General features: G+C 55.1%; 1 protein-coding gene across 1 annotated transcript in view; it reads left to right on the plus strand.

Annotated features, from left to right (window-relative positions):
* The window catches only part of MADD (MAP kinase activating death domain), a 50,699-nt gene extending 38,232 nt beyond the window's left edge, over nt 1-12,467 (plus strand). The window contains 7 exon segments of the mRNA XM_027775437.1: nt 1,347-1,454; nt 6,712-6,876; nt 7,104-7,176; nt 7,306-7,412; nt 9,453-9,522; nt 11,175-11,221; nt 11,513-12,467. Of these exon segments, the coding sequence (XP_027631238.1) occupies nt 1,347-1,454; nt 6,712-6,876; nt 7,104-7,176; nt 7,306-7,412; nt 9,453-9,522; nt 11,175-11,221; nt 11,513-11,617 (675 nt within the window). The 3' untranslated portion in view covers nt 11,618-12,467.
* Nucleotides 12,468-13,053: the final 586 nt, after the last annotated feature.

Here is a 13,053-nt window from a genome sequence, read left to right on the forward strand (position 1 = left end):
TACATACTCTGAAGGCAGATTTTCTTCGTTGATTGAAAACAGAGCAGCATATGCAACAAGTGGAGTGAAGAGACAGATAGGAGAAGGCAGCTATTTTCTGTTAAGCTAAACATTAAAGAGATTTGCAAAAATGTAAAACAGTGCCACTGTTCATTTTCTGTTTGTTTTAGAAGCAGAGTTCTTTCTTTCTTTCTTTCTTTTTTTAAATTTTGCTACAGAGTGTGTACACTTACCCCAGGGGGAATGGCCATGGTGCATTCCCTTCTCCATTTCTCCCGTAAGGATTTTAGGTACATGTACACATATGCCAGTGTATTTGTCAAGCCACCGGGTCTGAGGCTTTAATCACACAGTTGGCTGTGTGGGGATCCAGCCACCTTCGCTACCATCCCACTGGCTGGCCTGGAAATGTCTCTGTTTTACAGAAAAGCACGTCATTTATATGACCATGTAATGGATTATTATTAATGAAATATTTTTAAATAAATTCATAAACATTTACATTTTTTTCCGTTTTAATTTTTAGAATGGTAAATACCTATAAATAAATGTAACTCACATAAATAAAAGTTCTTTGGGGGACCAGTAGTTGGCATAAGGCTATGTCGCTGGACTCCCATGTAGTCGACTGCAGTATGAGTCCCGGACTCAGTGGCTTAAACTCATGCCGGGCGCATGTGCGTGCGTGCCCAAGATCCCGAGAGGAGAATGGAGGAGAAAGGATTGCGGCCTGGCCATCCCTGCTGGGGGGTGATTTCTCTCTTTCTGTCTGTCTCTCTCTCTCATTCTGGCACACACACACGCCCTATAGCAAAAACCTCTCCATAAATAAATGAAGGAAGGAAGTTAGTTAGTTCTTTGGGATCTCTAATAATTTTTTAGAGGTACCGGGGTCCTGAGACCAAAATGCCTGAGAACACTTCCCTGGTAGCCAGTAGCCAGAGATAAGACAGTGCGTGCTAAGGAAGGCGATCCAAGTTTAATTGCTGAACAGGGGATTCTTGGCCCCCAGCCTTCTTTTTTTTTTTTTTTTTTTGGTTTTGCTGTAGGGTGCGTGCACTTGCCAGACAGACAGACAGAGAGACAGAAAGCGAGAAATCACCCCCTGGGGTGGGCGGCACACCGCAATCCCTTCTTCTCCATTCTCCTCTCGGGATCTTGGGCACGCACGCTCACGCGCCCGGCATGAGTTCTAAGCCACCGGGTCCGGGACGCGAACCGCGGTCAATTACAGGGGACTCCAGCAACATAGCCATTATGCTAACTGCTAGTTCCTTTGGCCCCGAGCCTTAAGAGGGATAAGAGGGATCTATGAATGTCCTTATTTAAAAAATCTCTTCTCCCAGAATGGACGTGATCTCTCCATCCGCTCCAGCGGCAGCCGGCACATGAAGAAGCAGACGTTCGTGGTGCATGCAGGCACAGACACAAACGGAGATATCTTTTTCATGGAGGTAGGCGCTGGTTCATGCTGGGGGCTCCAAGGATATTTGAGAATCACGAGGAACTCCTGCAAGGATGCTAGAATATTTTTCCCGTTTATCTTCTTTATCTTCATGATTCGTTTACCATTAAATTGTCAGATTATTACACAAATAATTAAGGTAATATAATGATTTCTCCACCATTTCTTTTTTTTTTTTTAAGAGGTGTTTTCCATAGGGTGTGTGTGCTCATCAGAGAGACAGACAGAGAGCTAGGAAGTGAGCAGTCATCCCTCGGGGGCAGTGGCCATGCCGCAGTCCTTTCCCTCCATTCTCTTCTCAGGATTTGGGGCACACCTGTGCCTGGCGTGAGTTTCAAGCTGCCCAGTTCAGGACTCAAACTACGGTCGGCGATGTGGGAGTCCAGCGATGTACTCACTGCACTGTCTGCTGGTCCCACATCGTTGTTTTTTTAAGAGGTTTTTGCTATAGGGCGCGTGCACTCGCCAGACAGACAGAGAGACAGAAAGCGAGAAATCACCCCCCAGGGGGGATGGCCACACCACAATCCCTTCTCCTCCATTCTCCTCTCGGGATCTTGGGCACGCACGCACACGCGCCCAGTATGAGTTTTAAGCCACCGGGTCCGGGACGCGAACTGCAGTTGACTACGTGGGAATCCAGCGACATAGCCATTACGCTAACTGCTGGTCCCCCCACCCTTATTTTTTTAAAAGAATTATTTTATTTGGGGCCTGAAGGTGGTGTGGTGGATAAGGGTGCTGGATTCCCACATGGTCAACCATGGTTTGAGTCCCAGACCCGGTGGCTTGCTTTCTCACTTTCCCTTTCTCTCCCTCTCTCTCTCTCTCTCTCGTCAATTAAAAAATACCAATAACAGGGACTAGCAGTTGGTGTAATGGCTATGGAAGGTGGTGTGGTGGATAAGGGTGCTGGATTCCCCCATGGTCAACCATGGTTTGAGTCCCAGACCCGGTGGCTTGCTTTCTCACTTTCCCTCTCTCTCTCTGGTCAAAAGTAAAATAATAAAGGTAACAATAACAAACAAAGTTAAATAAAATAATTCTTTTAAAAAAATAAGGGTGGGGGGACCAGCAGTTAGCGTAATGGCTATGTCGCTGGATTCCCACGTAGTCAACTGCAGTTCGCGTCCCGGACCCGGTGGCTTAAAACTCATACTGGGCGCGTGTGCGTGCGTGCCCAAGATCCCGAGAGGAGAATGGAGGAGAAGGGATTGTGGTGTGGCCATCCCCCCTGGGGGGTGATTTCTCGCTTTCTGTCTCTCTGTCTGTCTCTGTCTTTCTGGCGAGCTCACGCGCCCTATAGCAAAAACCTCTCTAAAAATAAAAAAAAATTAAAAATAACAATAACAAATGGAATTAAATGTTTGTATATTCTTTTAAGTAAAAGAATTTAAAATAAAAGAATTATTTTATTTAACTTTGTTTGTTATTGTTACCTTTATTATTTTACTTTTGACCAGAGAGAGAGAGGGAAAGTGAGAAAGCAAGCGGCCAGGTCCAGGACTCGAACTGCAGTTGGCCATGTGGGAACCCAGTCCTCTCAACCACCACGCCACCTGCCTAACCCCAGACAGCATTTCTTTTATACATAAAATACGTGATGTAGTCAATGTCCGTAAATCAGAACAAGATAAAATAGCATACAGTGAGGCCCAGCTGCAGTGGTGCACATTCGTAAGACACTCCCAGGCTGAGGTTACATGGACAGGGGGGTTCAATTCCCAGACCAGTCTGAAGGCCAGGAACAATAGTGCATGCCTACAGTCTCAGCACCTCAGGAAGCTGAGACAGGAGGATCACAACAGAACAAGACCGTGTCTTAGAAGTATATATATATGGGCCAGCAGGTGGTGTGGTAGTTAAGGGTGTTGAACTTCCACATGGTTGACTACAGTTTGAGTCCCAGACCTGATGGCTTGCTTGCTTTCTCTCTCTCTCTCTCTCTGGTCAAATTAAAATAAATAAATAAAGTCAATATACATGTCCTGTGTGTGTGTGTGTGTGTGTGTGAGAGAGAGAGAGAGAGAGTCTCCATTGGGATGTCTGTGTGCATTCTTATCCTTTGCCACTTAATTTCCATTGGGATGCCTGTGTGCATTCTTATCCTTTGCCACTTAATTTCCCCGTCTCCCACCCTCCATCCTCTAGGTAGTCCTTCTCATTGGTTTCTTTTGTATCTTTCAGTGGATTTTTATGCAAACAGTAAAATAAGAACACAATTTTTTTTTTAAGATACATTTTTGCTATAGGGCCCGTGTGCTTGCCAGAGAGACACAGAGACAGAGACAGAAAGCAAGAAATCACCCCCAAGGGGGCATGGCCACACCGCAGTCCCTTCTCCATTCTCCTCTTGGGACTTTGGGCACACGCGCCCGGCATGATTTTCAGACTGCCAGTTCCAAGACTAGAACTACAGTTGGCCACATCGGAGTCCAGTGATGTAACCGTTACACCGTCTGCTGGTCCAGAATACATATTCTTATTTTCTCCTTTCTTACAGAAAGGTGACACATTGTATTCGCTGATCTGTACCTTCCTTCCATCATTAAACACCCTGAAACCCCTGTCAGAATAGAGAACTTAGTTTCCTTTTACAGCTCCGCGGTATCGCGCTGTGGCCGTGCCGTGGTTATCCACCAGTTGGCACATGCAGGCCCCTGGGCTGTTGCCAGTTTCTTGCTGTCCCCAGTGGTTGCTCTGAATGACACCATGCATGATTAATTTCATACCTGCACGAGTATATATGTAAGAATTCTTTGAAGTGGGATCGCTAGGTCAAAGGGACAGTACATTTGTCATTTTGGTCTATATGACTCTTAAGTATCTTTAAATAAATACTCCCCCATTTTGCCACTTATTCTGTTGAAGAAATTGGGTCATTTGCTCTGTGGAGTATCTCACATTCTATATTTTTTACTAATTGCATCTCCTTGGTGATGTTAACGTGTTTGCTTCTTGTATTTCTTTTTTCTTTAAACTATTTCCTTTTTACTTTATTTTTCATTACAGTTATTTTCAATTTGACCATAGTGAGACAGAGACAGAGAGAGAAAGAGAGAGAGAGAGAGAAACCAAGCCACCAGGTCCAGGACCCGAACCATGGTCAGCCATGTGGGAGTGTCCAGCACCCCTAACCACCACGCCTTCTGCCAGCCCCTTGCCTCTCATATTTCATATGACCTAGTATCTTGCGCTGCAGGTCTGATCAGTTTCAGATGCAGTGTGTTGGGACGGATGCTTCAGGTGGGGCCATGTACTTCCTGTTACCCTCACGGTCACCTCCTCCCTGGTGGCCAGCGGGTTTCCATGGGGGCAGTCTGACGATCCGTTGCCAAGCCCCTCCCCTGTCTTTTGATGTTGCCTGTGGTATCTTTGCTCTGCAGCGGTTTTGACTGTTATCTGATCAAATCTGTCATTTCTTTCGTGGCATCTGGATTTTTGAGTCATAGAGTACAGCCTGCCTTGCTCCAGGATTGTAGAGGAAATCGGCCTTCATTTCCGTGTTTTCTAAAATTCTGAACTGAGTCTTTTCTAAGTAATTCTAGGAGCCAGCTACAACTGCCGTGTAAGGTGGTGAAAGAATGGGTACCAGTTCCTGTTCCCTTTGGCTTGGTTGAACTTGATTTCACATTCGCAGCCTTCTGAACGTGTTTTCCCGAACAGCGGGAGAGCACTCTGAGGCAGACACACGGATGCCAGTGTGGCTGAGAAGGGAGTCGTGTTCACATCACTCCTTCGGAGTCAGAGTGTGCTGTTTTTCGGGGTGCTTCTCCCCTTTTCCTTTTAGAAAGTCAGCCTCTCCAGATTTCCTGAAGTAGAGAACTCCCTCTCACCGGAGGGGAGCCCAGGCTTAGGGATTTTACACACATTAAGCCGTTTAGCTTTCACAGCAGCCTACAAAGCTGTCTTTGACGGAAGTTACTCTTCCTGTCTTGCACATGAGGAAAGGTGGGCACAGGTTAACCTTCCACAGGTGACAGCCATGTCACGGCAAAGCCGGAATCAAAGCCCAGGCGATCTCTCTCAACCATCATGCTACAACATCTCCCACAGTCATTGTTGTCTTTTCCTTCAAAGTTTATTGATTTATTTTTCCTGTGTGAGAGAGACACAGCCCTTCCAACAAGGCCTTCATGCCATAATCCACCACTAGTCTCAGGTGGCCGGGATCCTGGGTATGTGTGCACTTGGCCTGCTGCGGGAGGTCCCAGGGCATGAACCCAGGCCCTTGCCTATGTGGGTCGCGTTGCATTTTCTCTTCACCATTGCCTGGTCTTCTGACGTATTCAAAGCTGTAAGCATGGATAAGATCACCCAAGGGAGAACACTGAACAAGAAGAGAGGACAGACAGAACTTGGCTCTTTAACTTACCCCGTATCACACGACTTGTGCAGTAGGCATTGTTAATGTGCCGTGTGTGTGACCAACTTTTGGGAATATTTTTATAGGGGCTGGCAGGTGGCGTGGTGGTTAAGAGTTCTAGATTCCCACATGGCCTACTGTGGTTTGAGTCCCGGATCTGGTGGCTCACTTTCTCACTTTCCCCCTCTCTCTCTCTTCCTCTCACTCTGTCTTTCTCTAGAAATATTTTTTTATAGGACATAGTACAAAGCCAGGGTTAGAAAATGCATGGGCTCCTTTTTTTTTTCTCCTCGGGGAAGCCTGCCATAATCCCCTGCCTTTGTGATGTCGGCAGAGGTGACTCCTAAGCCTATAAGGGAGGCATGTGGCCAGCAGGTGGCGTGGAAGTTAAGGCAGCTGGTCCCTCATAGCTGACTGCGTGGCGTGAGTCCCCGACCTGGTGACTTGAGAAACATGCCAAGCACATGTGCATGTATGTCCAAAATCCCGAGAGGAGAATGGAGGCGAGGGGATCGCTTCCCCTCTCTTGGTCTCTCTCTCTGTCTGGTGAGTGTGCACGACCTACAGCAAAAATAAAAAAAAAAAAAAAGGCATGAGCCACTCTCCGAACACTCAGTCTGTGGAATGCAGGCGAGGACAGCACCGACCGATTTGAAGAGCAAGCCCTGCCCGGCACACAGGTCTCCTCCAGGGCCTCCATGCCCCAGCAGTCCCGGCAGGCACCTGCGGCCTCTCCGTGTGTGTCTCCACATAGGGAGCCACGTGCAGGAGGCAGGAGGCCTGACCGTGGAGATGCTGTGGGAGCGGGGCCGCCCCCAGGCCTGTGCGCCCGGCGGGAGCACGCCCAGGCAGGAGCTGAGCGCCCCGTGCGTGTCCCCAGGTGTGTGACGACTGCGTGGTGCTGCGGAGCAGCATCGGGACGGTGTACGAGCGCTGGTGGTACGAGAAGCTCATCAACATGACCTACTGCCCCAAGACCAAGGTGCTGTGCCTGTGGCGCAGAAACGGCTCGGAGACACAGCTCAACAAGTTCTACACCAAGAAGGTACCAGGCTCTCCGTCCGCGTCGAGGGCCGAGCCTTGAGTTTCTCGCTGGGAAGTTAAAATCCCAGAGTTGACATCTGGAGCCACACGTTGGCCTCCAGCTATCGTGTGGGACGCCCACGCGGTCGCTGAGGTCCTGGCATCGGCCCCAGTCCTCCGTGGCCGCTGGAGCAGAGGGTGGGGACCGCGGGAGGCTGCTGTGACAGGACGCTCTCCCCCGTGCCGCAGTGTCGGGAGCTGTACTACTGCGTGAAGGACAGCATGGAGCGCGCGGCCGCCCGGCAGCAGAGCATCAAGCCGGGTGAGGAGAGGGACCTGACAGCCTGCCTTCCTTCCCCGCGCTGCACCTCTGAGCGCCAGAGGCCTGGCGAGGCGTCGGGGTGTGGGACCCCTGGCTCGCCAGCCCTGACAGCCTCCTCCCTCACCACAGGACCCGAGCTCGGGGGCGAGTTCCCTGTGCAGGACATGAAGACTGGTGAGGGGGGCTTGCTGCAGGTCACCCTGGAAGGGATCAATCTCAAGTTCATGCACAACCAGGTGGGTGGCAGAGGCGGCCGAGCCCCATGGTCCCATCCGTACTGAGGACCAGCGTCCAGGCCCTCGGAGCCTCCCCAGCAAGCTGAGTCAGGGCCTCAGGGACTCGAGGGAGAATCAGATCCTCAGGGCCTGAGAGAGAGAGCGAGCAGGGGGCAGGGTTCAAAGACCTTGGCCACCGCCAGGCACCAAGAAGGTGTCGCGGGAAGTTGGGGGGCCGGGGCCGTGTGCCCGCCGTTGGACTCGGCACGGTGTGAGTGGGAGCGTCTCCCGTGGCCCTCCTTGCAGCAGCTCTGCCTTCCTCTGCCCCGGGGTGCGCTTTGGCTTGGTGGTCGCGCTTCGAGAGTCTAGACTGGCCGATCTCGTGCATCTCCGGTGTGTGTATGTGTGTGTGTGTGTGTGTGTGTGTGTGTAGCTTGTACCCGTCCTCTCTGGAGTGTGTTTATTTGCCTTTTTCTTCTCCTGCCGACTCTTCCCATTCTTCTCCATCCTCTGAGTGGCCCCACACTGTCCCCTGCTCCTCAGGCCTCACGCCCCGTCTTTGGCCGAGGGAACCCTTCAGGACCCACCTTCCCCTCACCCCGACTCCACTGTAGGAGCTGACTTTTCCTCTTGCTCTTTTAACACAGTGTTACCGTTTCCTCACCAGACCGTCCTTAGGCTAATCCCCTTCTGAGGTCAGCGCATCTTCCCGGGTCTGTGCATGGCCCAGGCTCCGCACAAGTGCCCACCACGCCCCACTCCACCCCATGGTGCTGGCCCCTCTCCCAGCTGCTCTGAGCCCGATCCGCGTGCGTGGAACGCTACCGCCGGCCAGGCAGCAGACACCAGGGAGGGGCCGTCCACTCTCCTGTGGCTCCCTCTCCACCTGTCCTCATAGCTGTCCCTCCTCTGGAACCCAGCGGGCAGCCTGTGTGTAACAGGAAAGGCTGCCCACAGCCCCCGGGTGTATACTCAGGCTGAGGCTCAGGGTGGCAGCAAACCCGGGGACCTTCAGGTCAGTCCAAGAGGGGTTAACCTGAGTTCTGGCCTACGAAGGTGCCACACTTCTTGGGCAGCAGGCTTGTGACCACACTGCAGCGCTGTGGCCTCCATTCTGAAGACACAGTCTTGCTAAATGATGCCTAGAAGCAGGGAGCCCAGGCCGTCTGCCCTGAGCGTCCCCCTCTGGGCCTACGCCGTTGTCTGGTTCCAGAGCACATCCGAGCTGTCTGTAGTCTAAGGCTCGGGCCCCCGAGGAGATGCCCTACAGACTCAGGCAGGAAACCCTGACTTCTCGGTCTCACCTCGGTCTGACGAGAGAGGCCTGTGGTCCACTTCCTACCCTCAGCAGGAGGAGGTGAGGACGTGCACCGAGCCCTCCAGGGCACTGTGCGTCTGGGGTAGTGGGGACTTTGCAGGGCAGGGCAGGCAGGACTCTGGAGTCCAGACGTGCTTGGATGGAAGCCCGGCTTCGTCACTCACGGGCAGGTCACGTCCTCACCTGTGCACAGGGTAGTGTCAGACACGGTGGCACTCAGGCACAGGTGCTCAGCAAATGGTTGCCGTCATTGTCACCACCACATACTTCTTGGGAGCTTCTGGATCCTGTTCCGAGGAAGATGCCAGCACCTGTCACCCCAAGGACAGCCTGGGGGAGCTTTGCGCCGTGCTAGCCCTCTGCGCCGGAGGAGGAGGCATGGAAGTGTAGAGACCAGACGGGCCGGGGGGCCCTGGGGCACAGTGTCCTACGATCGCTGCCCTGGGCAGAGGGTGCGGACGGGCAGCCCGGGCCAGCAGCGGGGCCTTCGGGACGGGTTGACCATTCAAACTAACGCCTTCATTTCTCTCCCATGCTTTCTCCTCCGGCCAGGAGCGGAAGGTACATGCCCTTTCTGCCGTCTTCGCTTCTTAGCGCTTTGAGTTGTGTGTGTGTGGATGCCTCTGTCCCCCCTTTGGGAACTAGGTTTCCCTGTGGGGGTGGGGCTGTAGCTGGGAGAGCGGGCTCTGTGGGGCAGGGGTGAAGCCTCTGGGCCTTACGCCCCCTCCCTCCCTCTCTTGCAGGTTTTCATAGAGCTGAATCACATTAAAAAGTGCAATACAGTTCGAGGCGTCTTTGTCCTGGAGGAATTTGGTAATTACACTATTTTGCTCTTAGGTCTGGACTCACATGGCAGTAACTCAAACCTCGGAGCTCCAGAGGGACTAGGGCCAGGGAGATGAAGACCCTCCACAGAGAGGTCAGGAGGAAGCAGGAGTGACAGGGGAGGAGAGGGAGCGCTGAGACGAGAAGTGCAAGCGAAGGCAAGGACAGCCAGTCACAGGAGCAAGCAGCCTTAGACGACAGCTGAGAAGTGGTCCTGGAAAGGCACAGCGAGGTCGGTCGAGGCCCGCTTGTGGTCGGAAGGTTCTAGGGCAGAGTCAGCAGCCCAGTGCTCCTCCGTGGCACCACCCAGGATTCCCCTGGCCTCCGTGCCGGGCAGGGCTCGGGCATCACAGGCATACCAGCCAGGGGCCAGGAGCAAGGGGGCATCACCCAGGGGGCACGGGAACGGAAGCAGGGAGCCAGGCCCCCCAGCGAGCACCGGGGCTGGAGTGGGGCCCACGGGGCTTTGAGTTCTGCTGTGTCTGTGCTTCATTCTTTTGTGCCCCTCATCGCTGCTATGAAAACCTTCGTTCTCCAGCAGGTAACGCGACGGCTGCTGCCTCCCCCAGGCCTGCCCTGGGCCCTGCAGCGGGTGGGCGGGCTCCCTTCAGCCCGGGCCGCGCACCGCCAGCTCATCTGGTCCTCTCTCCCCCTTCCTTCCTGACTCCCCCGCCGTCCTGCTGGCTCCTTGGTCTCCGGTTTTCTCCCGTGTGCTCCCTTCTCTCTCCTACCAGAGAGATACCTAGGGGAGTCTTCCAACTCAGGAGAACGACCCGGGGCTTCTTGCGCTGCCTTCGATGACTTTATTCCCTGCCCATCCTGGGTCTCCCTAACTCTACCTCCCAGGGTCAGAAGAAGGTGTGGCCAGCGCTCTTCCTACCTTTTCCAGTCCCCAGGGGGCGCCGCGCCTCTCTGCGCCCAGTCTCAAAGCGCCATGCGGGTGGCTGGGCCTGGGGGCCCTCCTCCTTCCCCTGGCCAAGCAGAAGCCCTGCATGGCTGGGGCAGGGGACTCGTCTTGCATTCTGGGCTGTGGACGTGTGTGTGGCTGCCTGATGCTCCCCCTCCCCTCCCCGGCACTGTGCTCGCCTGTCCGCTCGGTGTCTGCTCCAGAGCCGTCTGACGCTCTCCCTCACACAGGCAGGCCGGGCTGCTCCTGCCACTGGGGAAGGAGTGATGGGGGTGGTCCTGTTACTTCCTCCAGCCTCAGGACCCTGTGCGTAGGGGCTGGGAGGAGAGGAACTTGTCTGACACGGCCAGACTTCCAGTCTGGGGCCCCCGGGGAGCTCACCAAGGTGAAGCACAGTCTGGAAGACAGCTCTCTCTTCCCAACCCAGATGCAGAGGAGCCCCTGTGGTCCTCAGGTCCCGGATGGTAGCTGACCAGGCCAGTGCGAGGCCAGCCCCGCACACCCCAGGGCTTTCTCCAAGTGGGTAGAACACAGCCAGCAAGTGAGAAGTGAGCCCACTGCAGCCGAAGCCTCGGGCGGCCTCTGCCCTTCACAGCCCAGGCTGCCACAGCCACTGAGAGAGGCCACAGCGGGACGGGGACCCAGTGCCGGGCGCTGCCGCCTGGGGGAGCATGGCCCTGTGGCTCTTTTAGTTTTGAACTTTCTGTTTTGTCTCTTGCCCGTCCGGTTTTAGTTCCTGAAATTAAAGAAGTGGTGAGCCACAAGTACAAGACACCAATGGTGAGTGTGCCACCCCGCCCGAGGCCACAGCCTGCCAGGGCTCCCCCGGGACCTCGCACAGGAGGGCGGCTCTGGGCGCGCAGGGGTGAGTGGGGCCTCGGTCTAGATACCGTGGCTCGCTGAGGCTGAAACCAGGCGTCAGCCCTGGGAGACACACGTGTGGTGACCTCTCCCACGGGGACGGGCCCCCGCGTTGCCCCGAGGCCTGCGCCCAGAGTTAGGGCAGGTCTTCCCCGTGCGAAGATGGCGGCGTCTCGGCGTCATCCATCCGTCTGCTTTTTCTCCCCCTAGGCCCACGAGATCTGCTACTCCGTGCTGTGTCTCTTCTCCTACGTGGCCGCGGTCCGCAGCAGCGAGGAGGACCTCCGAACGCCGCCGCGGCCTGTGTCTAGCTGACGGGGAGGGCGCCCGTCGCCGCTCACTGTTCCCAGTGCACAACGCTGCTACGACCGAGTGGACCGTGTGTGCGTCCTCGCCAGTCCCTCCACGTGGTCGATGGTCCCCAGTTCTGTGTCTCTGAGTGTCTTTGAATGTCTTGTCACAGGGCTGAGCTAGCCCCGTCCACTGCCTCCCTCTCCGCTCCCGGAGACCCGCCCACTGTCCCCACAGGACTCGAGAGTGTGCGTGCGTGTGTGTCGGGCCAATGCGAGCCCATTCGTGTGTATCCTTGAGACAGCTCGTGTCCTGGTCCTGGGCCTTGTCCTGGGCATTACAACCCTCCAGTGCAAGAGTCCAGCGCTCCATCCTTGGTGGCCGGCATAGCTGGTCACCAGGAGCGATTCCACTTGGCCTGCGAGGAACTCAGGGCCTGCCCCCCCAGAGGAGAGCTGTGCAGGGCAGGGAAGTCGGGAGCCGCTGGGTGATGGTGTGGGACCTCCCAGCTTCCTCGTGCATTTCCTGAGCTGGCAGCTCCTGCCCATGGGCCACAAGCCCGGCCACTGGCCATGAGGCCACGCAGCTGTGGCAGGACGCACAGCCGGCAGCAGCCGCCTGTGGGCTGCCTTGCCTTTGGGCAGGGAGGACGGAGGAGCTGGGGCCATGGAGTCCCAGGGACCACTGGCTGCTCTGTCGGAGGGCCAGGGAGGGTGGGGAGGGTCTGCACCTGCAGGCAGCACCTCCGGGCACGGGGTGCAGGGGGAGGGCGGCCGTGGGGGAGGGGGGCAAGAAGTGATTGTAAATATTTCAGCTCCACTTTATTTATAGAAAATGTACAGCTGTGTGAATGTGAAATAAATGTCCTTTACTCCCCTTGGGCTCCCCAGCCACCTTGTGTTAAGTGACACCTCCTCTCAGGCCAGGCCTGACTCTGAAGAGGCCCCTCCATCCTGAAGGATGGGGGGAGATGAGGTCATCCATGCCCAAGCTCTGGGACATTGTGGCCCCAGCTCCTGCCTCCCACCTTCTGGGCCTGGTGGGCTCCCAGAAAGCTGGGGGGGGGCAGTTTCCCTCTGCTGTGCCACCTAGGGCCCCACAGCGTGCCGGGTGCTACAAGCTGCCACTAGAGGGAGCCACTGGACTGAGCACCGACACAACCGAGCTTGGTGTGACAGCGAGAAAAACCCGGGCCTGGGCACGCTGAGTGGGCCTGGCCTCCGCAGACTGAGGCCCAGTACTGGGTTCTAGGCCAGGATTGTCCCCTTCCCCCCAGTTTTTGCTGTAGGGCATGTGCGCTCACTAAACAAAGTAAGAGATTACCCCCCAGTGGGATGGCCACACCAGTCCCTTCTCCCGTCTTTCGGGATTTTGGGCACACACGTGGGATTTGAACTGCGTTGAGGGCTATGTGGGATCCAGCACCTTTGCCACCACACCCCCTGCTGGTCCTGAGCCAG

The sequence above is a fragment of the Tupaia chinensis genome, unplaced genomic scaffold (genome assembly GCF_000334495.1).
Source record: "Tupaia chinensis unplaced genomic scaffold, TupChi_1.0 Scaffold000561_1, whole genome shotgun sequence".
NCBI lineage: Eukaryota > Metazoa > Chordata > Mammalia > Scandentia > Tupaiidae > Tupaia > Tupaia belangeri.